The sequence below is a fragment of the Rhinoraja longicauda genome, chromosome 13, assembly GCF_053455715.1.
Source record: "Rhinoraja longicauda isolate Sanriku21f chromosome 13, sRhiLon1.1, whole genome shotgun sequence".
In the NCBI taxonomy this organism is placed as follows: domain Eukaryota; kingdom Metazoa; phylum Chordata; class Chondrichthyes; order Rajiformes; family Arhynchobatidae; genus Rhinoraja; species Rhinoraja longicauda.
The window spans coordinates 5,417,993-5,442,338 of record NC_135965.1 but is presented as its reverse complement, the minus strand read 5'-3'; the positions used below and the strand labels follow the sequence as shown (position 1 = coordinate 5,442,338).

The 24,346-nt window shown below is 44.0% G+C and overlaps 2 protein-coding genes across 2 annotated transcripts in view; one reads left to right on the top strand and one right to left on the bottom strand.

Annotated features, from left to right (window-relative positions):
- The window catches only part of eif4e2 (eukaryotic translation initiation factor 4E family member 2), a 400,744-nt gene that overhangs the window by 23,995 nt on the left and 352,403 nt on the right, over positions 1–24,346 (bottom strand). The window lies entirely within an intron of this gene.
- On the top strand, positions 5,070–22,526 carry LOC144599120 (uncharacterized protein C2orf72 homolog). The gene is made up of 3 exons (XM_078409837.1): positions 5,070–5,782; positions 17,975–18,091; positions 20,302–22,526. The coding sequence occupies exons 1-3, from the start codon at positions 5,110–5,112 to the stop codon at positions 20,436–20,438; spliced, it is 927 nt and encodes a 308-aa protein (XP_078265963.1). The 5' UTR covers positions 5,070–5,109; the 3' UTR covers positions 20,439–22,526.

Sequence of the window (24,346 nt, the reverse complement as noted above, 5' to 3'; positions counted from 1 at the left end):
GCGGGTAAATTGGATTTCACAGGTGAGGAAAATGAAGGGCATGAGCGTGGTGGCCACAGGGCCCATTTCAGTGCTATATAACCGACTCTATGTAATGTGCTAATCAAACCCACCAGTCCCAGAAAAGTCTGAAGAATGGTCTCGTACCGAAACGTCACCCATTCCTTTTCCCCGAAGATGCTGCCTGACCCACTGAATTACTCTAGCTTTTTGTGCCCATCTTCGGTTTAAACCAGCATCTGCAGTTCATTCCTTCACAGTCTCTGATACATAGTGCTATCATAGTTTATATCAATCTTACCGTCTATATTATTCCGGTAGCCAAACACTTTAACTCCCCTTCCCATTCTAACCTTTCTGTCTTGGGCCTCCTCCACTGTCAGAGTGAGGCCACACTTATAGTGGAGGAACAGCACCTCATATTTTCGCTTGGGCAGCTTCCAACCCAACGGTCTGAATATTAATTTCTCTAACTTCAAGTAACCCTTCCATCCCCCCTCTCTCCATCCCTCCCCCACCCTAGTTGTTAAACGAGGTTCAAAGTCGTCTTGTTGAGTCTTATTGTCTGTAACTCGTTTTCACCTAGCCCACAGCTAACAATGTACCTTTTCCTTGACCATCATTATTTTCTGCATACCTTTCATTCTATATCTCTCTATTGTTCTATATAGCTCGACATCGCCGTCGATATCTCTCGTTTCCATTTCCCCTGACTCCCAGTCTGAAGAAGGATCTCGAACTGAAATGGCACCTATTCCTTCTCTCCAGAGATGCTGCCTGTCCCGCTGAGTTACTTCAGCATTTTGTGTCTATCTTCGGTTTAAACCAGCATCTGCAGTTCCTTCCTACACTATTTCATTTCCTCACGTCCTCATCTAAATGGCTTTTGAGGAGATCCAAACACTTTACCTGCACTAAAAGTTCTTGACCATTCGGGAACCAAGAGCACACACCCTTTTGGAAGAAATTGTGTTGGTTCAAATCAAAATGCCGGAGACCCCAGTGGGTGGAGTGCAGGAGAACCCAATGGCTGTACCTCTTCAAAACAGGTACACCCTCTTCATGGCGGACGAACCTTCGAATAGCGGCCAGGGCTGTGACTCCAACCCTCGTGCTGAAGCTCAACAGGGAAGAGCGACTTCAAGCAGAGCCAGTGTGGCAGGTGACTCGATAATTGGGCAGCATGGTGGCGCAGCGGTAGACTTACTGCCTTACACACTTGCAGCGCCGGAGCCTTGCCAACAGTCTGTCTGTCCTTTCTACTGTTTTTATTATTTTAAGTATGTGTTAAAAGTATGTTTTATTGTTTCTTGGTTTGTTTTATGTGGGGGGCGGGAATTGGGGGAAACTTTTTTTCAATCTCTTACCTTGACGGAGATGCGATTTTTCTCCGTATCGTATCTCCGTCCCCTCTGTGGCCTAACATTGAGTAGTTGGCGGTCTTTCCTGGAGACCGCTTCAAGCCGCGGGCACGGCACGGACTTTAACATAGCGTAGCTTGCGATCCTTTGCCACGGATCGACTGTGGAGAGCTCCAACCGTGAGGCCTGTGGACTTTAACATCAAGAAGTCTGCAGTATCTGGTAAGAAGAGGCCGACTCTGGGAGCTCCATGCCGCGGAGAGTGTTCCAATCCGTCCCGACGCCAGAGTTTCGATCATCCCGACGCGAGGGCCTCGGACAGTCGGCAGTGACTGCGGATGGTTCAACAGCCCCGACCGTGGGTGAAGAAAGAGGAAGTTGATTAAACTTTATTACCTTCCATCACAGTGACAAATGTGGAATCCAAGTGGTGGATGTTTATGTTAAATTTTATTTTATGTGGCTGTGGCTCTTGTTGCTTTTTACTTAGTATGGCTGTGTGGTAACTCAAATTTCACTGTACCTTAACTCGCACGTGACAATAGGGGGATTGCAGGTAAGGTTGTAAAGGGTGTGATGCACGGCGTCACTCAAGGCATTTGGAATACATGGCAGCTTCCGGCGTACACTAGTAACACGTAGATCCTTACCTTGAAAAAAACGCCAAAATGGTCAATTATTGTGCTGTAAAAAATGAGGAAGAAGCTGGAGGATCTGACGGAGGAAGAGGAACCGGGAGAAGGGCTGCAAAGCCCGCGGATGCAAGAAGCAGCTGGGACGACATCTGGCCAGCCGGCGGGAGAAGGGGAAACGCGGCCGGGAAGGGAGGCAGGAGAGCAAGGCCGAAAAACAGAGGGCCACCGACTGGCCGGCAGGGGGCGAAGAAGAGGAGGAGGAGGAGGAGGAAAGAACGGGGTTGAGCGAGCTGGGAGAGGAGCAGCGGGAAGAACCCGAGCCGAGGGGCCTGGAGGTCTGCAGGGGCAGAAGCAGGGAGCGCTGGAGGTCGGCGACCCGCCTGAGGGCGAAGCGCCCAGGCCGTGCTCGACGGCCTTGGAGGAGGAGGCGGTGGAAGAGGAGGAGGAGCAGAGTGTCCAGCCCGAAGAGGAGGAGGAAGAGGAGCCGGGGAGAGACCGATCGGCAGCGGAGGCCGAGCAGCAGCGAGAGCTGTGCTAGGTGCTGGGCGCTGGGAGCCGAGGTGGAGAACCAAGCCACGGCTCTGCTTGGCGGCCCCAGCCAAGAGGTGTCAAGTGGACGCGGAGCCCGGCTGACGGAGATGGCGAGCGGGGAGAAGGGCTGGAGGGCCAGCAGGAGCGGTGAGGGGCCGAATAACCAGAGCGGGGCATCGTGCCTGGAGGAGCGAAGAGCGCAGGAACGGGGAGAGGTTTCGGGACACTCGGAGCGTCGGGAGGGAGCCGGAGAAGCGCTGATGTGTGAAGATTGGGGAAGCCAAACTTCAGCAAAGGTCCGCAACATTCTACTGCAACACCCTCTCAAATTAGGACTGACGAATTGTTCCACAACCGAAGTCGTTCCAAACATAAGATAGAAGAAAAAGAGTAAGCAAAGAGCTTTCAGCTGCACTGAAAGCCATAGTAAGTGATTGCTTGCAGTACACGGTGTGCCCCCCAGTAGGCGTTGCATGGCAACAGTACGGGTCAGGGGTCATGACCTTGCCTGCCGTGCAATCCCCCTAGAAACCAAAGATAGACCCGAAAAACCGTAGTATGTCATGGCGCCATTTTAGTAGGCAGAATCTTGCAGAAACATTTAAAAGGAAAAATAACAAAAATCTGTGAATTGATAGATGAAATATTTACTGCATTTTTATGGTATCATCCCACATACTGTTCCCCCAAAATACTGATTACACCACGAAAGGCATAGCGAATGGCGAGTCTTACTTACTAAAATGGCGGACGTTCCGCTCCTTTGCGTACTACACTTCAGTCTAGGCGATTTCGGTGGAGTGGTTCATCTTGCTCCTCTAGTATCTTTGTGTTGAATCCCATCACTATAGGTTCAGGATCAGTTCCTGTGGATTGGAGGGTAGCTAATGTTATCCCACTTTTTAAGAAAGGAGGGAGAGAGAAAACGGGAAATTATAGACCAGTTAGCCTGACATCAGTGGTGGGGAAGATGCTGGAGTCAATTATAAAAGAAGAAATTGCGGAACATTTGGATAGCAGTAACAGGATTGTTCCGAGTCAGCATGAGTTTACGAAAGGGAAATCATGCTTGACTAATCTTCTGGAATTTTTTGATGATGTAACTAGGAAAATGGACAAGGGAGAGCCAGTGGATGTAGTCTACCTGGACTCTCAGAAAGCCTTTGATAAGGTCCTACATAGATTAGTGGGCAAGATTAGAGCACATGGTATTGGGGGTAGGGTGCTGACATGGATAGAAAATTGGTTGGCTGACAGGAAACAAAGAGTAGGGATTAATGGGTCCCTTTCAGAATGGCAGGCAGTAACTAGTGGGGTACCGCAAGGCTTGGTGCTGGGACCACAGCTATTTACAATATACATTAATGACTTAGATGAAGGGATTAAAAGTAACATTAGCAAATTTGCGGATGACACAAAGCTGGGTGGCAGTGTGAACTGTGCGAAGGATGCTATGATGATGCAGGGTGACTTGGACAGGTTGTGTGAGTGGGCAGGTGCATGGCAGATGCAGTTTAATGTGGATAAATGTGAGGTTATCCACTTTGGTGCTAAGAACAGGAAGGCAGATTATTATCTGAATGGTGTCAAGTTAGGAAATGGGGAAGTACAGAGAGATCTGGGTGTCCTTGTTCATCAGTCACTTAAAGTTAGCATGCAGTTACAGCAGGCAATGAAGAAAGCTAATGGCATGTTGGCCTTTATTGACAAGAGGAGTTGAGTATAGGAGCAAAGAGGTCCTTCTGCAATTGTGCAGGGCCCTAGTGAGACCGCACCTGGAGTACTGTGTGCAGTTTTGGTCTCCAAATTTGAGGAAGGACATTCTTGCTATTGAGGGCGTGCAGCGTAGGTTCACTAGATTAATTCCCGGAATGGCGGGACTGTCATATGTTGAAAGACTGGAGCGACTAGGCTTGTATACACTGGAATTTTGAAGGATGAGAGGGGATCTTATGGAAACATATAAGATTATTAAGGGATTAGACATGCTAGAGGCAGGAAACATGTTCCCAATGTTGGGGGAGTCCAGAACAAGGGGCCACAGTTTAAGAATAAGGGGTAGGCCATTTAGAACGGAGATGAGGAAAAACTTTTTCAGTCAGAGAGTGGTGAATCTGTGGAATTCTCTGCCTCAGAAGGCAGTGGAGGCCAATTCTCTGAATGCATTCAAGAGAGAGCTAGATAGAGCTCTTATAGCGGAGTCAGGGGTTATGGGGAGAAGGCAGGAACGGGATACTGATTGAGAATGATCAGCCATGATCACATTGAATGGCGGTGCTGGCTCGAAGGGCCGAATGACCTCCTCCTGCACCTATTGTCCCCTCTCCCCGCACAGCGCGACAGTGGGCGGCTGACGACAGGGGGTGGTGCTCCCCACCACTGTGACGCCACAGAGGGACGTCGACCCCGCCCCCGCCCCCGCCCCCGCGAGAGGGCCAACGGCGGTTGGTGGGGCAGGGCCTGTATGTGCGCGCGTGTGTGTTTGGGGTGGTGGGGGGAGCGGGGCCGCTCTGTGTGGGGGGAGGGGAGGGGGGCGCGCGCTCTGCCCGGGCCGGGCGGAACCTCCGGTGGCAACGGTAGCGATGGACCTGGATGCGGAGTGGACGGAGCGGGAGTTCCAGCAGGTGGTGAAGGCTATCGGCGGCAAGGAGAGCATCTTCCTGATCGGGGAGGTGTGCGACAGCAGGGACCTGATGTTCCAGTTTGTCAGTAACATGTTCCCGCGGCATGGGAAAGTTTGCAGCAGAATAGTGGACACGGGGTTGAAGCCGCCGCCGCCGCCGCCGGCGGAGCCGGAGCCAAAGCCGCGCTTCAAGGAGCCCAAGTCCGAGTGTGAGCTCGAACGGGAGAGTGAAAACTTGCTCGACCCTTCCGCGAAAGTGACACAGATTGTTAACGGGAGCAAGGAGCAGAGAATGATCAAAGCCCGGTTAATTATCTTCCTCTTCCACCAAGACTTTATCTGTGACAAGCAGAACGACCTGGTGATCCGAGAGCTGCTGAAGGACGTGCGGCTGCGGTGCGGTTCATGGGAGGAGCTGCCCGCACTCATCGGGGTGGTGCACGCCGACTCTGCCAGCGGACAGCTCGGCATCGCCGTCCGCCTCGTCGAGTATTACCTGCGGACAATCTTCCACCGGCACCCCGGCGAGTGTGTGCAGGCACTGCCCTTCATCTCCAACCAGCCCGACTCTATGCTGGAGCTGAAAAAGACCACCTGCGTTGTTCTCCGAGCTGTGTCGGGCGTCACAGAAGGTATCGAGCTGGACTGGGGGCTAGTCAATGATACGATGGTGTTGTGTCGGTTATCATATGTTTTACTGTGCATTTAACCATTATATCTCCCTTGCCGATATACACCCTCTCCCTACCTCCCTCCAGCTCTCCCCTTCATTTTTTCTTCATAAATAATTTCGCAAAAATGTTGCTAGTAAATTTTTGCTATGAAGAAATGTTGGACTGTAGTTCTTTTCTTTGAAATAGTTAGGTTGAAGGAAATCTTAATTCAGATGGGTGTTTAAAAAACCCCACAATTCGCACAGAGGGCTAATGAGTTTGGAATATAAACTACCTCCTCATAGTCTCACCTGCCCGTGTTTGGCTTATAACAAACCCTCTAAACCTATCCTGTCCATGTACCTGTCCATTTGTCTCTTAAACGTTACGATAGTACCTGCCTCAACTGTCTCCTCAACCATTGTACATTTCCTTGACCAACGTCTGCTTTGATCAGTTCTTTTCACACCTCACATGTTCTTTGTACCCTTCCATACCTCGTTTCCTTCTCCGCTGACTCTTGGCGCAAAATGCCACCCATTCCTTCTCTCCAGAGAATGTTGCCTGTCCTGCTGAGTTACTCCAACATTTTGGTGTCTATCTTTGGAGTATCATAAACTGTTTTGGCCTCTTTGCCTAAGAATTCCTGGTGCCAGGAATGCTTTGTTTTCTATATGAGGAGAGATTGAATAGGCCCGCAGACACAAAGAACTGCAGATACTAGTTTACAAAAAACCCCACAAAGTGCTGGACTAACTCAGTTGATCAGGCAACATCTCTGGAGAACATGGATAGACAATGTTTTGGGTTGGGTAGGAGGTTTGCATATGAGGGAGAAAGCTGGAAGAGTTGGAGCCTGGAAAATGAGAGGTGGATGCAGGTGAGGGGGACTTTGATTGGTAGATGGTTGGACAACGGCCGGAGATGAAAAGACAAAAGGTTGTGTGATAAGAAAAGAGGTGTGAAATAGGAAGTCCGAGAAAGGGGAAAGGGGGCGGGGGAGCTCCTTCTTTCATTTCTGCCTCCAGGCCATTTTCTTAGGTGAGGAGTCCTCATCTCCAATTCGACTCCTTCTCCAGTCTTCAACAATCCTCCTCCTCGTGGACTCCCCCTGCTTGCCTTCTACCCTCTCTGGACCGTTTATTTCCAACTGTTGGTACAACATCGACCACCTTGACTTCTCCATTTCCCATTCCAATTCCTCCCCACTGAACGCAGAACTCTTGCCTCACTCAATAACAACCCAGTCTGAAGAAGGGTCTCGACCCAAAACATCACCCATTCCTTCTCTCCAGAGTTGCTGCCTGTCTGCCTGCTGCTGAGTTACTCCAGCATTTTGAGTCTATCTTTGATTTAAACCAGCATCTGCAGTTCTTTCCTACACAATCCAAATATTGTTGTCAAACCCACCAACGAGGGAGATTCCATTGTAGTCTGGCAGGCTGACCTCTACCATGCTGAAGCCAGGCACCAGCTCTCAGACACCCCCCTCATACCTGCCCTTTGACTATGACCCCACGACGAACAGCAGCCACCATCTCCCAGACCGTTAATCTCATCACCTCTGGCGATCTTCCCTGTTTCTGCATGTTTCTATCTCCTTTCAAAAATCCACAAACAGAACTGCCCCACACAGTCATTATTTCAGCCTCACAGACCTCATCTCCAAATACCTCCTTTGTCCAATCGACCTATATGCGAGGAACCTCATAAGCTCTTCAACACTTCAATAATTTTCAATTCCTAAGCCGCCATTGCCTCATTTTTTTACCATGGACGTCCAGTCTCTTTACACCTGCATTCCCTAGCAGGGAGGTCTCGTGGCCCTTCAATTCTTAAACAGAGACACAATCAATTTCCCTTTACTAACACTCTCCTCCACCTGGTGGTACTTGTCCTCACCCTCAACAACTTCTCTTTTGACTCCACTCACTTTCTTCAAGTTAAAGGTGTAGCTATGGACACTTGTGTGAGCCTCATATTCAGGGGTACACAACATATAGAAAAGACAGACAGGTGGGTAGAGGGGGTGGGGTCGCTCTGTTGGTGAGGAATGATATTCACTCCCTTGCAAGGGGTGACATAGAATCAGGAGATGTAGAATCAGTATGGATAGAAATGAGGAATTGTAAGGGTAAAAAGACCCTAATGGGAGTTATCTACAGCCCCCCAAACAGTAGCCTCGACATAGGGTGCAAGTTGAATCAGGATGTAAAATTGGCATGTCGCAAATGTAATGCTAAGGTGGTTATGGGAGATTTCAACATGCAGGTAGACTGGGAAAATCAGGTTGGTAATGGACCCCAGGAAAGAGAGTTTGTGGAGTGTCTCCGAGATGGATTCTTAGAACAGCTTGTACTGGAGCCTACTAGGGAGAAGGCAATTCTGGATTTAGTGTTGTGTAATGAACCTGATCTGATAAGGGGACTCGAGGTAAAAGAGCCATTAGGAGGCAGTGATCACCATATGATAGGTTTTACTCTACAAATTGAGAGGGAGAAGGGAAAATTGGAAGTGTCAGTATTACAGTATAGCAAAGGGGATTACAGAAGCATGAGGCAGGAGCTGGCCAGAATTGACTGGAAGGAGGCCCTCGCAGGGAAGACGGTGGAACAGCAATGGCAGGTATTCCTGGGAATAATGCAGAAGTTGCAGGATCAATTTATCCCAAAGAGGAGGAAAGATTCCAAAGAGGCACCCGTGGCTGACAAAGGAAGTCAAGGACAGCATAAAAATAAAAGAGAAGAAGTACAACAAAGCAAAGAAGAGTGGGAAGCCAGAGGATTGGGACTCTTTTAAAGAGCAACAGAAGATGACTAAGAAGGCAATACGGGGAGAAAAGATGAGGTACGAGGGTAAACTGGCCAATAATATAAAGAATGATGGTAAAAGATTTTTTAGGTATGTAAAGAGGAAAAAAATAGTCAAGGCAAATGTGGGTCTCTTGAAGACAGAAGCAGGGGAATTTATTATGGGGAACAAGGAAATGGCAGACGAGTTGAACCGGTACTTTGGATCTGTCTTCACTAAGGAAGATACAAGCAATCTCCCAGATGTTCTAGTGGCAAGAGATCTAGGGTGATGGAGGAACTGAAGGAAATCCACATTAGGCAGGAAATGGTGTTGGGTAGACTGATGGGACTGAAGGCTGATAAATCCCCAGGGCCTGATGGTCTGCATCCCAGAGTAGTTAAGCAGGTGGCACTAGAAATTGTGGACGCATTGATGATCATTTTCCAATGTTCTATAGATTCAGGATCAGTTCCTGTGGATTGGAGGGTAGCTAATGTTGTCCCACGTTTTAAGAAAGGAGGGAGAGAGAAAACGGGAAATTATAGACCAGTTAGTCTTACATCAGTGGTGGGGAAGATGCTGGAGTCAATTATAAAAGACAAAATTGCGGAGCATTTGGATAGTAGTAACAGGATCGTTCCGAGTCAGCATGGATTTACGAAGGGGAAATCTTCTCGAATTCTTTGAGGATGTAACTAGGAAAATTGACAGGGGAGAGCCGGTGGATGTGGTGTACCTTGACTTTCAGAAAGCCTTCGACAAGGTTCCACATAGGAGATTAGTGGGCAAAATTAGAGCACATGGTATTGGAGGTAGGGTACTGGCATGGATAGAAAATTGGTTGACAGACGGAAAGCAAAGATTGGGGATAAATGGGTCCCTTTCAGAATGGCAGGCAGTAACTAGTGGGGTACCGCAAGGCTCGGTGCTGGGACCGCAGCTATTTACAATATACATTAATGACTTGGATGAAGGGATTAACAGTACCATTAGCAAATTTGCAGATGATACAAAGCTGGGTGGTAGTGTGAACTGTGAGGAAGATGCTATGAGGTTGCAGGGTGACTTGGACAGGTTGTGTGAGTGGGCAGATGCAGTTTAATGTGGATAAGTGTGAGGTAATCCACTTTGGTGGTAAGAATAGGAAGGCAGAGTATTATCTGAATGGTGTCAAGTAAGGAAAAGGGGATGTACAACGAGATCTGGGTGTCCTAGTGCATCCATCACTGAAAGGAAGCATGCAGGTACAGCAGGTAATGAAGAAAGCCAATGGAATGTTGGCCTTCATAACAAGGGGAGTTGTGTATAGGAGCAAAGAGGTCCTTCTGCAGTTGTACAGGGCCCTAGTGAGACCGCACCTGGAGTACTGTGTGCAGTTTTGGTCTCCAAATTTGAGGAAGGATATTCTTGCTATTGAGGGCGTGCAGCGTCATATGTTGAAAGACTGGAGCGACTAGGCTTGTATACACTGGAATTTAGAAGGATGAGATGGGATCTTATCGAAACTTATAAGATTATTAAGGGGTTAGACACGTTAGAGGCAGGAAACATGTTCCCAATGTTGGGGGAGTCCAGAACAAGGTGCCACAGTTTAAGAATAAGGGGTAGGCCATTTCGAACTTCGATGAGGAAAAACTTTTTCAGTCAGAGAGTTGTGAATCTGTGGAATTCTCTGCCTCTGAAGGCAGTGGAGGCCAATTCTCTGAATGCATTCAAGAGAGAGCTAGATAGAGCTCTTAAGGATAGCGGAGTCAGGGGGTATGGGGAGAAGGCAGGAACGGGGTCCTGATTGAGAATGATCAGCCATGATCCAAGAAAGGAGGGAGAGAGAAAACGGGTAATTATAGACCAGTTAGTCTGACATCAGTGGTGGGGAAGATGCTGGAGTCAATTATAAAAGACGAAATTGCTGAGCATTTGGATAGCAGTAACGGGATCATTCCGAGTCAGCATGGATTTACGAAGGGGAAATCATGCTTGACAAATCTACTGGAATTTTTTGAGGATGTAACTAGGAAAATTGACAAGGGAGAGTCAGTGGATGTGGTGTACCTCGACTTTCAGAAAGCCTTTGACAAGGTCCCACATAGGAGATTAGTGGGCAAAATTAGGGCACATGGTATTGGGGGTAGGGTACTGACATGGATAGAAAATTGGTTGACAGACAGAAAGCAAAGAGTGGGGATAAATGGGTCCCTTTCGGAATGGCAGGCAGTGACCAGTGGGGTACCGCAAGGTTCGGTGCTGGGACCCCAGCTATTTACGATATACATTAATGACTTAGACGAAGGGATTAAAAGTACCATTAGCAAATTTGCAGATGATACTAAGTTGGGGGGTAGTGTGAATTGTGAGGAAGATGCAATAAGGCTGCAGGGTGACTTGGACAAGTTGTGTGAGTGGGCGGATACATGGCAGATGCAGTTTAATGTAGATAAGTGTGAGGTTATTCACTTTGGAAGTAAGAATAGAAAGGCAGATTATTATCTGAATGGTGTCAAGTTAGGAGGAGGGGGAGTTCAACGAGATCTGGGTGTCCTAGTGCATCAGTCAATGAAAGGAAGCATGCAGGTACAGCAGGCAGTGAAGAAAGCCAATGGAATGTTGGCCTTCATAACAAGAGGAGTTGAGTATAGGAGCAAAGAGGTCCTTCTACAGTTGTACCGGGCCCTGGTGAGACCGCACCTGGAGTACTGTGTGCAGTTTTGGTCTCCAAATTTGAGGAAGGATATTCTTGCTATGGTGCAGCGTAGGTTCACTAGGTTAATTCCCGGAATGGCGGGACTGTCGTATGTTGAAAGGCTGGAGCGATTGGGCTTGTATACACTGGAATTTAGAAGGATGAGGGGGGATCTTATTGAAACATATAAGATAATTAGGGGATTGGACACATTAGAGGCAGATAACATGTTCCCAATGTTGGGGGAGTCCAGAACAAGGGGCCACAGTTTAAGAATAAGGGGTAGGCCATTTAGAACGGAGGTGAGGAAGAACTTTTTTAGTCAGAGGGTGGTGAAGGTGTGGAATTCTCTGCCTCAGAAGGCAGTGGAGGCCAGTTCGTTGGATGCTTTCAAGAGAGAGCTGGATAGAGCTCTTAAGGATAGCGGAGTGAGGGGGTATGGGGAGAAGGCAGGAACGGGGTACTGATTGAGAGTAATCAGCCATGATCGCATTGAATGGCGGTGCTGGCTCGAAGGGCTGAATGGCCTACTCCTGCACCTATTGTCTATTGTCTATTGAATAGCGGTGCTGGCTCGAAGGGCCGAATGGCCTCCTCCTGCACCTATTGTCTATTGTCAGCCAGTCTTTTTGTTGGTCACGTCAAACAGTCCTTATTCCAAACACTGGCACCAACCCCGACTCTTTCTGCACTACATTGGGGCTGCCACCTGCACCCATGTAGAACTCATTTATTGCATTAACTTTATCACTAACCTCCACCCTGTTGTCAAATTTGCTTGGACTTTCTTTGCATCTCTCTCCACTTTCTTGATCTCTCAGTCTCCATCACAGGAGACAGGTCGACCTATGGGTGACAGGATGTCAGGGGTTATGGGGAGAAGGCAGGAGAATAGGGTTGAAAGGGATAGATCAGCCAATAATAGAATGGTGGAGTAGATGATGGGCCAAATGGCCTAATTCTGCTCCTTTCACGTGAAGATTATTGGCTGTAATCTCATATAAACCCACTGACTCCCACAGTTGTCTGGACTGCATCTCCTCCCATCCTGTCTCTTGCAAAGAAGCCATCCCCTACTCTCAACGTCTCCATAGCTGCCGCATCCCGCTCCCAAGATGAGGCTCTCCACACTCTTGGATATATGAGATGTCCTCCTTATTTAGTAAATGTGGTAGCCCCCCCCTGCTATCGTAGATGGATCCCTCACCTGTGCCTCCTCTGTAACTTGTTCAGCTCTCTTTCCTCTCCCCCACCGGTGGAACAAGGGTAGAATTCCCCTAGTCCTTATCTTTCATTCCAACAGCCTCCGCATCCAACACATTGTTTTCGGATATTTCTGCCACCTTCAACGTGATTCCACACCTGTAACATCTTCCTATCCATACCCCTTTCTGCTTTCCATAGAGACCACTCCCTCTACAACGCCTTAGTTCACATCCATTCACACCCCCTCCCCAGGTACTTTCCTCTGTAATTGCAGGAGATGTAATACCTGTCCCCATCCACAGTAGTCCTTCCAGATGAGACAGAGGTTGACGTGCACCTCTTCTAACCTCATCCACTACATTTGGTGCTCCTGACGCGGTCTCCATCAGTGAGACCAAGGGCAGATTAAGCGACATCTGTACTCAGTCCACCAAGGCTGCTGGATCTCAGTTTCTAACCATCTTAGCATTCCCTTTCAATAGACAATAGACAATAGACAATAGGTGCAGGAGTAGGCCATTCAGCCCTTCGAGCCAGCACCGCCATTCAATGCGATCATGGCTGATCACTCTCAATCAGTACCCCGTTCCTGCCTTCTCCCCATACCCCCTCACTCCGCTATCCTTAAGAGCTCTATCCAGCTCTCTCTTGAAAGCATCCAACGAACTGGCCTCCACTGCCTTCTGAGGCAGGGAATTCCACACCTTCACCACTCTCTGACTGAAAAAGTTCTTCCTCATCTCCGTTCTAAATGGCCTACCCCTTATTCTTAAACTGTGGCCCCTTGTTCTGGACTCCCCCAACATTGGGAACATGTTTCCTGCCTCTAATGTGTCCAATCCCCTAATTATCTTATATGTTTCAATAAGATCCCCCCTCATCCTTCTAAATTCCAGTGTATACAAGCCTAATTGCTCCAGCCTTTCAACATACGACAGTCCCGCCATTCCAGGAATCAACCTAGTGAACCTACGCTGCACGCCCTCAATAGCAAGAATTTCCATTCCCATCCCCATACTGGCCTTTCTTCCTGGGCCTGCGCCTTTGCCAGAGTGAGGCCACAGGCAAACAGGAGGAACAGCACCTCGTATTCCATTTGCGCAGCTTATAGATAATAGTATGAATACAGGTATGAATATTGAGTTTTCTGATTTTGGGTGACTAACCAACAAACTCTACCCCCCCCCCCGTATTCCCCCTTTTATTCTTCCCTGTGCCGCACCTGGATCAGCAGCCGTTGCTCCAACAATCCCAAGTCCCTTTCCTCTACCCCCCCCACCGGTCCCCTTCCACCTATGGCTTTACGTTTCATGTTTCCTTATCTCCTTATTACACTACCTTTTGTCTCTAGGCTTTGCCAATCAAACTCCCATCACGTGTATCCACCTAACACTTGCCAGGCTTGTCATCCCCGCCCCCCATCTGTCTTCCAGCTTTCTGCCCCCATACCACAATCATTCTGAAGAAGCTTCCCAACCTGAAAAGTCGCCTTTCCATGTTCTCCAGAGTTGCTGTCTGACCTGCAGTTACATCAACACAAGTTTGAATAGGCCTGTAATCTCTACATTTTAGAATGAGTTCTCATGGAAACTTTAGAAAATTGAAAAGCTAGATGTGGGAGATGTTTACCCTAACCAAGTTTGGAACCAGGAGTTATCATTTCACAGTGAGGTATATTGTTCAGGGCTGCAATGAGGAATTTCTTCATGGAATTCTTTATGCCAAAGAGCTGGAGGGGTTTAGTCATTAAGGAAATCAAAGAATATTGGGATTGGGCTGGAAAATGGCATTGAGGTAAAAGATCAGCAATGATCTGGATGAAAGGCAGAACAGGCGCAAACACCAAATGGTCTATTCATGCTTCTATTGCCTCTGAGGGTTATAGTCAGAATTTAGAGACTTCTGAACTTCATATTTCAGAAGTCAAAAATTGGGTGATATAGATCTATAATTATTAAGATTAGATGAGAGATGAGGTAAATATTTTTTTACTTTGAGGGTGGCAGAGGTCTGGATCTCACTGCATGAAAGGGTGGGAGAGGCAGAACCCTCAGAACATTGAAACATTACTTGGATATGTACTTAGAAAGCTGAAACCTTCAAGGCTGCGTCCTTGTAGTGGAACGTGGGATTAGGTTGGGTTTCATTTTTGATGAGGACTGATTCAAATGCGTTGAATGGCCTCCTTCTGTGTCATAGATTTTCTATGATACTATTTGTAGTAAGAAGTTATGTTTTTCTGAATCAATCTTCCCCATAATTGTCTGACTCTACCAAATGATGGTGCATAGATGACCAATAACTACAGCAACAGAGAAATATCAGGATATTATATAAATGCAAGTTATATAACTGCTTTGTTGCAAGACTATTTATTGATTCATTATAAAACTTAATGCTTCAGCTTTGTTGATAAAATTGATGCAGCATTTGACTAAAACATAGAAAAGCAATGTTTTTTAAAATAATGAGTTATGTGCATTTTGAGTTAGCAAAAAATCTTGATTCTATGTACTTTCTGCAGGCTACCATTGCCCATTTAGAAGGTTAACAAATAAAAACATTAACCTAAAACAAAACCAGTCTGAAGAAGGGTCTCAACCTGAAACGTCATCCATTCCTTCTCTCCAGAGATGCCGCCTGCACCACTGAGTTACTCACAAAACAAAAATGATGTGCTTAAATACGTATGAATTTACATTACTGTTATAAGGACTCTTTGAGTGAAATGACCTGATTTAACCTTGTGTGGTGAATTTCCACCCATACAGGAACTCGCTCCTTTCTATATATTTGAACAAGAAACCAATAAATGATACGCAGCATTCATGTAGCTTCATAGAGTAGCAAGCCAAGTCACGTTTATTGTCATTTACATGAGTATGGTAAGGTACAAGTACAATGAAAACCTTCTTTGCAGCAGTATCACAGGTACATGGACTTGGACCACACAAGAAACAAATTAAACAAAAAATACACACAAATTCTGAGACTGAAAAAAAGGTCATGTTTCACATTAAAAAAATTCTTGTCTGAATTGGGAAAGAGAAAACAGGTTAATTTTAAGTTGCAAAGAAGGTGAGTGAAGAATGGATGATACAAATGGGATATCTATGTAGGTTGAGGGAAGTGATGCTGTGGTGAGGCCATCTGGCAGAAATTCCCAGTTCTAATACAGAGAAGATGTTGCTAAAGGTGCAGAATATGATATTGTGTCTGGAAGGTAAAATGTGCAGAAGAAAAATAAACTACTGGCGACACAAGAAACTGCAGATGCTGGAATCTAGAGAGAACCCGGAGAGAATCTGGAGGAACTCAACAGGTCAGGCAGCATCTATGGAGGGAATGCATGGGAAAGCACCTGGGCAGTGGGCAGTTTGAGTGGGTAGATATGAGTGAACCAAGGAGTTGCGGAGGGAGTAGTCACTATGGAAAGGGTAAAAGGGTGGGGACGGGAAGAAATGGCTAGTGTGGAGATCGCGTTGTAGGTGGCGGAAATGTTGGAGAGTGATGTTGGGTATGGCGGTTGGGGAGGTGAAAAGTAAGGACCTGGGTAACTATCCTTGTCCTATCTGGGGGGAGTGGGAGCAAGAGCAGAACTCTAGGACACAGGAGATGTTGGTGAGGCATCCATCCACATCAGCTAAGGTGAAAGCACATTTACTAAAGAAAGAGGATTTCTTGGATGTCCTCAAGTGGAAAAGCTCATCTTGGGAGCAGATGCGGCAGAGATGGAAAAATTGAGAGTAGTGGATGGTGTCCTTGCATGAGGTAGGGTGGGAGGAGGTGTCATCAAGATTACTGTGGGAGTCAGTGAGTTTATAGTAGACATCAGTAGATAGTCTGTCCCCTGTAATGGAGACAGGGACATCGAGAAAGTGAGAGAGGTGTCTGAGATAGTCTAAGTAAACGAGGGCAGGGTGGGTTAGTGTTAAAGTTGATGAAATCAATGAGTTCTGCCTGGGTGCAAGAGCAACCCGATGTAGTCTTCGATGTCGCGGGGAAAGAGTTGGGGGATGGTGCGAGTGTCAGAAGTAACCCAACCCAAAATGTCGCCTATCCATGTCGTCCAAGAGATGCTGCCTGACCTGCTAAGTTACTCCAGCATTTTGTTTTACAATCAGTAGATGTAATGAAATATTTTTTTAAATAATACTGGTGCAGTTTAAATCGGTTCTGATTTTTTTTTCTCTGCTCACGTTGAAGGTGCAGTGGATTTATGAAGCAGTTCATTACTCAGTTGGTCAGTTATTGTATTACAACAGAAACCCATAAAACAAACAACAAATAAGAATACACACAACAGTCTAAACATTCAAACATCCGCGTCCTCTGGATTCTACTTCTTTGCTTACTTTTCAATAATGATTAATATTTAGTCAACAGCAGACTCCTAACAGAACTGAGTGATGTCTGCGTGATTTGAAAGCTGGAATTCCATTTGGATTGTTAGGACTTGTTATCAACTAGTATGTCTGTTTCTGTACATTAATTGGATCTGCTAACTAAAATAAAAAATTATGAAATGGATGAAAATTAGCACCCCTCTTTAATTCCCCCGAACTTCAAAACTCAACACCACTCCTTCAAATAAAAATTGAGCCTGATCCTCGTGATAACGGAGTTAAGAAGGAGCAACATTTATACCAATGAACCTTACTCTTTTGGCAGCAAATGTAATGCAATGTTTCAAATGTGCTTTCAGACTAGTCATATCTGAACTTCATAAATTCAGTGCTCAGCCAGCAACTGGATAAATTTATAGTAGGGCTAATGAAAGGGAATAAAATATAATAAAATGCACTGAGAGCCAGTATCTTTCATTGATGCACTTTATCAGCGCAATAGGATTGCTCCTGAGATTGTTACAAAGTGTGACACAAAGTCGGGAATTATATATTCTAGGATACTTTTTTTTAATAAAAAAGAGCGAAATAGTAGGGAGAGCTATAGTTATTGGATAGACAACAGAAAGGATCAAAGCTCAGAAAATGAAGGTGGGAATCAGTTCAGTTGGAACTAACAAACGGCACACTGTTGGGAACTGTCTTTCGGCCCATAAACAGAGATGATCAGATCTGGGTGTTATATGATAGCACTGCCCTACACCTTAATTGGACCAGATACCACAAGTTCCTCAATACATTCTGTTGTGCAAGAAGAAAAATGTTTAACGTTTTTAAGCAAAATGAATATTTATTCACTTCTACCATTTTTACAGACATTATGTATGTCATGAAGTCAAGTGATTGTCATCTGTACTGGCAACAAAAATTCTTACCTGCTGCAACTTAACTTAAGTGTAATAACACATAAATATATAACAATCAAAAATACAATAAATTAATAGCCGTAATACTAAGTAACCGTAATAGTGCAAAACCAATGTCCGTAGTGTCTCCAAAGATACAATGAGAAAAGCAATCAGGACTTTAAATGAACTGTTTTACATTGATGAAATCAGAAACCAAAAACAACTCTTTTATTTACAGGTGTAAAGAAACGAAGACAGCCGTGTTTTCCTGGATTTTTTTGCTTCTTGGGGAATACCAGAAGACGTAGAGAAGACAGGGATGTCAATAACATCCGGAATAGTATAGAAAAAGAAGGTAGAAAATTACAATATATCTTTATTTATTAATCAGTGTTAAATTTTGTATGTTTAAATTTGTATTTGGTGTTTTTTGATAAAGTACATTTCCATCCATGCTTCATGGAATCACAGCTTGTAAAGCAAGGAGCCTATCAAGATGAGGCAGAAAACAAACTACTGGAGGAGCTCAGTGGGTCAGGAAGCATCTGCAGAGGCAAAGAGACTGAAGGAGGGGCATGTTCCTCGTGCCAAGGGGACTGCAAAAATTTACCCCGCCCACTTTGGAGCTACAGACAGGTGCTTGTGGCAGAAGATAGTAAGGAAGCTCACTGAAGCTAATGAATATAACTTAAGGATGTCTGCATTTTCCAGGAGCCTGTAGTGCAACCACATGCTCTTCCCCACTTGCTCCTAAGTGGACTAAAGGAAAAGGATATAAAGTTGTTTCACCTTGAGTATGCAGTTAGGGTGATCTCTCTAATACAGCAATGATCACCAAATATGAGACATGGCAGAGACCAGTAATTCAGTCTGGCACAATTTCAAAACTAGGAACTGCATTTGACAGTGATCTTGTCCCTCTCAGGTGAAGCAGTCAAGTACACCTGTGAGGCTAAAAATGCAGACATCCTTAAATTGTACTCATGACTATCAGATAGTTTCCTTACAATCTTCTGTCAGGAGCACCTGGCTGTAGCTCTGGAGCAGTTGGGTTGAATCATTGTAGCCCCCTTGGCACAAAGAACATGTCCCCCAAACATTTAAGAAGTAACTGACTATATCTAGGGAAAACATTGATGGATCGATATACCTGATGAAATTCTTGATAAATGGTGATGAAGAACTTCAGTCGCAAATCAACTCATCATCCACATTCGGGAAGTGGAGGATATACCATGCAACCTTGGAGATGGTGTAATGACCATCTTCAAGAAGGAGGAGTTCAATTTGTGGTTATTGCAAAGGGGGATTCTGCTGTCATTGCCAAACCCCTCCTCAAATGCTTCTTCCGATTGGCTGAATAACTTTTCCAGATTGCAGTACATTCCTCCTATTAAAGAAGTATAATGGACATGATCCACACCACATGACAACTTCAAAAGAAATGTGTGGAGCAGTTTCTATTATTATGCATGGCCTTTATTGATTTCACTAAAGCTTTCGACCCCATCAGCTAGGAGGAATGTTGGAGGGCTCCTTAGATTTGGCAATCCACAGAAACTTGTTTTGGTAATTAATATTGGAGACATTGAATATTGAAGATTACGTGGACTGTTAATCTTTTTAAACAGCTACTCCTTGTCCTCTGACCGTTAGAATTTTACTAAAAACAATTCAAATACCCGGGTTTGCCAATGGGTTGAATTTCTGCAAGTGTCTTGTGTAAATTTGGAGTAGCTGTAGTAAGGGTATCATTAAACAGGAGAGGGTGCAGAGGAGATTTACGAGGATGTTACTGTGCCTACTGTTAAGGTGTCTGGAGAGACTGGATAGGCCAAATCTTTTTCCCTGGAGTATGGGAGGCTTAGGAGTGATCATAGCACAGTCTTTTCCTCAAGGTGGAGGAATATAACGTTTTAGGGCATAGGTTTAAGGTGAGAGGGGAAAAACTCAAAATGAAATGAGGGGCAACGTTTTCACATACATGGTGGGGCATTTATGGAGCGAGCTACTAGGGGAGGTGGTGGAGCCGGGGTGAATTAGGACATTTAAAAGACACTGTACAAGCACATAGATAGGAAAGGTTTGGAGGGAATGTGGGCCATGTGCACATGGAACTAGTTAGGTTACGCAACTTCAACTAGTTAAGCCCCAAGGGCCTAATTCGGTGCTCTTCTAACCCTATGACTGTAAAATTAGTTATTGCTGCCTCTCTCTATCCAGTTCTGACTGAATAAAGCTTCATAATTAGTACAGTGAAAGAGTAAATGTGAGGTCTGTTTTCCATACCACTCTATTTCCTTTATGACAATCAACTGACTAAAATTTGCTGTTGGAGGCAGAGTAGATGTTCCACTCCATATCTTATCAGGTGTGATGCCTGAGCTGGTTTCTCTGGTTTGCTGTCTATCCTGTCACTGTGATGAATAGACTGATTGATGAATTGTCAAATAGACTGGAAAACGGAAAGTGTATACATTTGGTGTTTGTAACATTTGTAAATATGAAATCACATTTTAAATATTATTTTACATCATTAGCTGAAATAATTGCATCTTTTTTTAGGAATATCGAAGGATGCTGAGAAAGATTTTGCTTCACAACAATTGACAGTGGGGCCACACATGGCTGATGTTTGTAAAGGTGACCTACAGATCAACTCCAATGGAAATAACGAACTGAATATAGAAACTGAAGTTTAAATAACTTTTTCTACACATTTATTACAAAGTGATAGAACCTTCTGAGAAATGCAAATTAAATAGTTGATTTTCCACATGAGATTTTCCCATTTTTCATTGTATCAGTTGGGAAGAGTTGGTATTCCAGAACAATGTGAAAAAATATTATGAATATTCAGATCACACATTTAACTAACAACCATTGATGGTAGATGATATTTGCATTCAAATTTTAGATTTTTAATTCACTATAATCCAATGACCAAAAATAGGTGAAGAACCCAATGATAATCTACCCTACAGCCATTTGAATTAACAATGACAAAACTACATCTTAATGCCTGGAAGGTGCTGGCCAGATAAATAAAAATATTCGGAATTGGAAGAGATCTGCCTGGAACTATTTCTAATTATCTTTTATCACTCATCACATTTCTGTCAATAATAATCCACCTGAGTAAAAACCTATCCATAAAGACCACAAGTATATTTTGTCTACCAATAAAGCTAACATTTTTGATACACTATTAAAACAAGACATGCTTAGTGTGCATCAGCAAACTTTAACTAGTCTGCTATTGATGTAAATTTTTATATAAAGTTAATTTATTCCTGTAATTAGTTTGTTTACGAAGAACAAAATATCGTCTCTTATTATAATAATTTAATAGAAAAGGGTTGAGAAAATGCGAGCTACTTGTTGTAAAGATGATGCACATCCTTAAGATTAACAATTTGATAATTGCTAAATTAATATAAAATTACAGTCGGAATTTTGGTGCCACGTAATTTGATTTGTGAACAAAACAGAAATGGTTTCATTTGAATTTTAATTAAGGGTGCAAATTAATCAAAGGTTTTTTGTAATTATTTTTGCGCTACTAGAGATGCATAGAGCACTTATTTTAACTTTTGTCAGAGATTACATGTTGCAATTACCATAAGATCTGTTTTTTTTAAGTGAATGAGAATGTCTCATTGATAATACCTGGATGGGCAAATATAAATTTAGTATGAATAGTGAGGTAACTATGCAAGAGGTCTACTGTAATCAGTGGTACAATCTAGCATTGGGTTAATGTTAAAGTGTCATCCTACAGTAGTATAATATTGTAGGAAGACTGGTTCATTTTTATTCTTGGGAATAGAGAATGAGATACAAACATCATGCGGCGGTCTGCCTCAACAGCATTGTCAGCTACTCCAAGTATAAAATGAGCCACATGTTTGCTGTTTGGAAGAAAATTACTACCAGCTGAGATGAAGTGCTACTAAATGTATTTATTTTGGGACCAAATGTTTCAAATAATTGTTTATTCAATGGGGTTGTTACATGCTTGCATACACAAGTTTACAAAATACAGTCGGCAGCTACCAGCATATGCCTATTGCGTTTATGATTGCCTACTCGTTACCAGTCTGGACTAAAATACTTGAACTAAAGTTAACTCCAAAAGACTATTTACTTCTTGTCCTTTGGTAAATTTAGATTGTGCATCTTACAGTCTTGGCCACTCCCTTCGTATCTTTCCAGCTTAGGCAATAAGGTTTAGGTAAAATAAATCAATAAAGGATGAGATCATTTTCAATTGTTTCACAATCGCATTGTGTTGAAAAATCTAGGCATTTTATATTGATGCCCCCAAAATATTGGAAGTTAACTTATAACTCCCAATAAGCGAAGCTATTAATAAACCGAGCCCAGTAAATTGCCACAATTGTCCTTTTTCTCGGTGATTTACGGGGATGATTTATGTTGAATAGGTGAAATTGAATTTTGCCTTCATATGCAAAAAAAATTACAAACACTTCTTCAATCCATTTATTGGTCTCGAATTTCTACATAATACATTATTTGTCTGAAAGCTTAAGTCCACAATAGGAATATAAATGGTTTACATTATTCAAATATAAAACAAAACTGTACTTCAGGCTGGATTAGTTTAAAATGTTCTCAAAATATCTCATCTTTTACTCTCAACGATGCTGTTCATTGGAACATTTCAGAAATGAAATCTATCCATTTGTTGTAATGATGTGTATATTTGAATCATTAAATAACTAAGCTAAGTGGATAATAATTAGTTCATTGCAATTTGTGCTTTATACGAGTGATGCTGAAAATCAAAAGTAAATGAACAGTGTTAAATGCGGAACTGACAAAATCATTTTTCTGTGAGTACCGTTACTTAGTTTAAAAATCAAAGCAACATCTCACCAACGATGTAAACCAAGTTATTTTTCTGTATCATTATTTTTCTTTATCATTGTTTATTTATCAAAACACAAAATATGTTTAATATAGCATATATATAGCCACATAAGATTCTTCTCTACATTTTTACCTTTACAAGAAGAGATCAAATGCAACATTCTCAAAAAAAAAGTTATTTCTCTCCTTATACCCTCTGTCTCTCTTTCCTCCTATTATTGTCTTTCACACACTGTTGTAGGGTCAAACTGTACTGAAATGACATAGACATTGTTCATTTATCTGCATCGTCTATTAGTGAAAAATACACCTTTGCCCTCATTCAAGGTCACTTCAATATTCAACATCCCAAGTATTGGGCAAATGCAATGGTTCATAAATTATTTTATTAAAATATTAGCTTTAAGATAGTTCTATTAGCTTTAAGATAGACTTAAGATAGTTATGGATAAAGACAGGGCAGGCCTGTGAGTTTACATTTGAACTTGGGGCAAGCCCAACTTTGGTATTAGACAGCAATTTGCTCAAGTTGATTAGAGCAGGTTGTCTGCAGGAAAAGGAATGTACAGAAAGTGGGATGCTTTTAAAAGTGTGATGTTCAGGGTATGCATGTTCCAGTTAGAGAGAAAGGCAAGGCAAGTGGGAGTAAGGAAGCCTGGATGACAAAAGTAATTGGGGCTCTGGTCAAGAAAAAGGAGGCATGGGACAGGTATGGGCAGCTGGGATCAAGCGTATCTCTGGAGGAGTTTCGGGAACTGAGGAACATTAAAGAAGGACATCAGGAGGGCAAAAAGAGGTCTGGCACTCGGTTGCAAAACGGTTCCAAAGACGTACAGGTATGTAGGTTAATTGACTGGGTAAATGTAAAAATTGTCCCTAGTGTGTGTAGGATAGTGTTAATAGTGTTAGTGTGCGGGGATCGCTGGGCGGCGCGGACTTGGTGGGCCGAAAAGGCCTGTTTCCGCGCTGTATATATGAAATGAAATGAAATGAAAACATTTTATCTCCCATTTCCATACTGACCTTTTTGTCTTGGGCCATCTCCACTGTCAGAGTGAGGTCACACGGAAATTGGAGGAACAGCACCGCATATTTTGCTTGGGCGCCTTGCAACCCAGTGGTATGAACGTTGATTTCTCGAATTTCATGTAACTCCTGCATTCCTTTCCCCCCCCCCCCCCTTCTCTGCCCCCTCCTCGCTCCCTAGTCATCCTACTAGTTCCACTGTTCACATACTTGTATCCTGCTGTTAACACATCTTCCCCAGCCAACAATGGGCCATTATGGACTCCACCTTTCCTGAGATTATCTGCTGCTGGCCTTGTTTTGTTCAGGTCTTCCCTTTCTTTCAATCTGATGAAGGGCCTCAACCTAAAACATCACCTATTCCTTCTCTTCAGAGATGCTGCCTGACCCGCTGAGTTACTCCAGCATTTTGTGTCTATCTATAGTTGTGCACTAGTTTTTTTTTATGGTTGGCTTGGAATCTTTGGTTTTTTCACAGTTTGGAGTCAGGGTGATCCTGCAGATTTATTTGGTGAGAAATCAAAATGGACAAATAAGGATTTTTTCAAATTCAATTTCCAGATTGTGTTCGGGTAGTGTAGTTTTCCTTGTGATCCAAACTAATGGAGAGAGGAAATTAATTTTCATTCCTGGTTCATTCTGTTTTGTACAGCAATTGTACAAACAGGCAGAGAAAAGCAAGAATATTTCC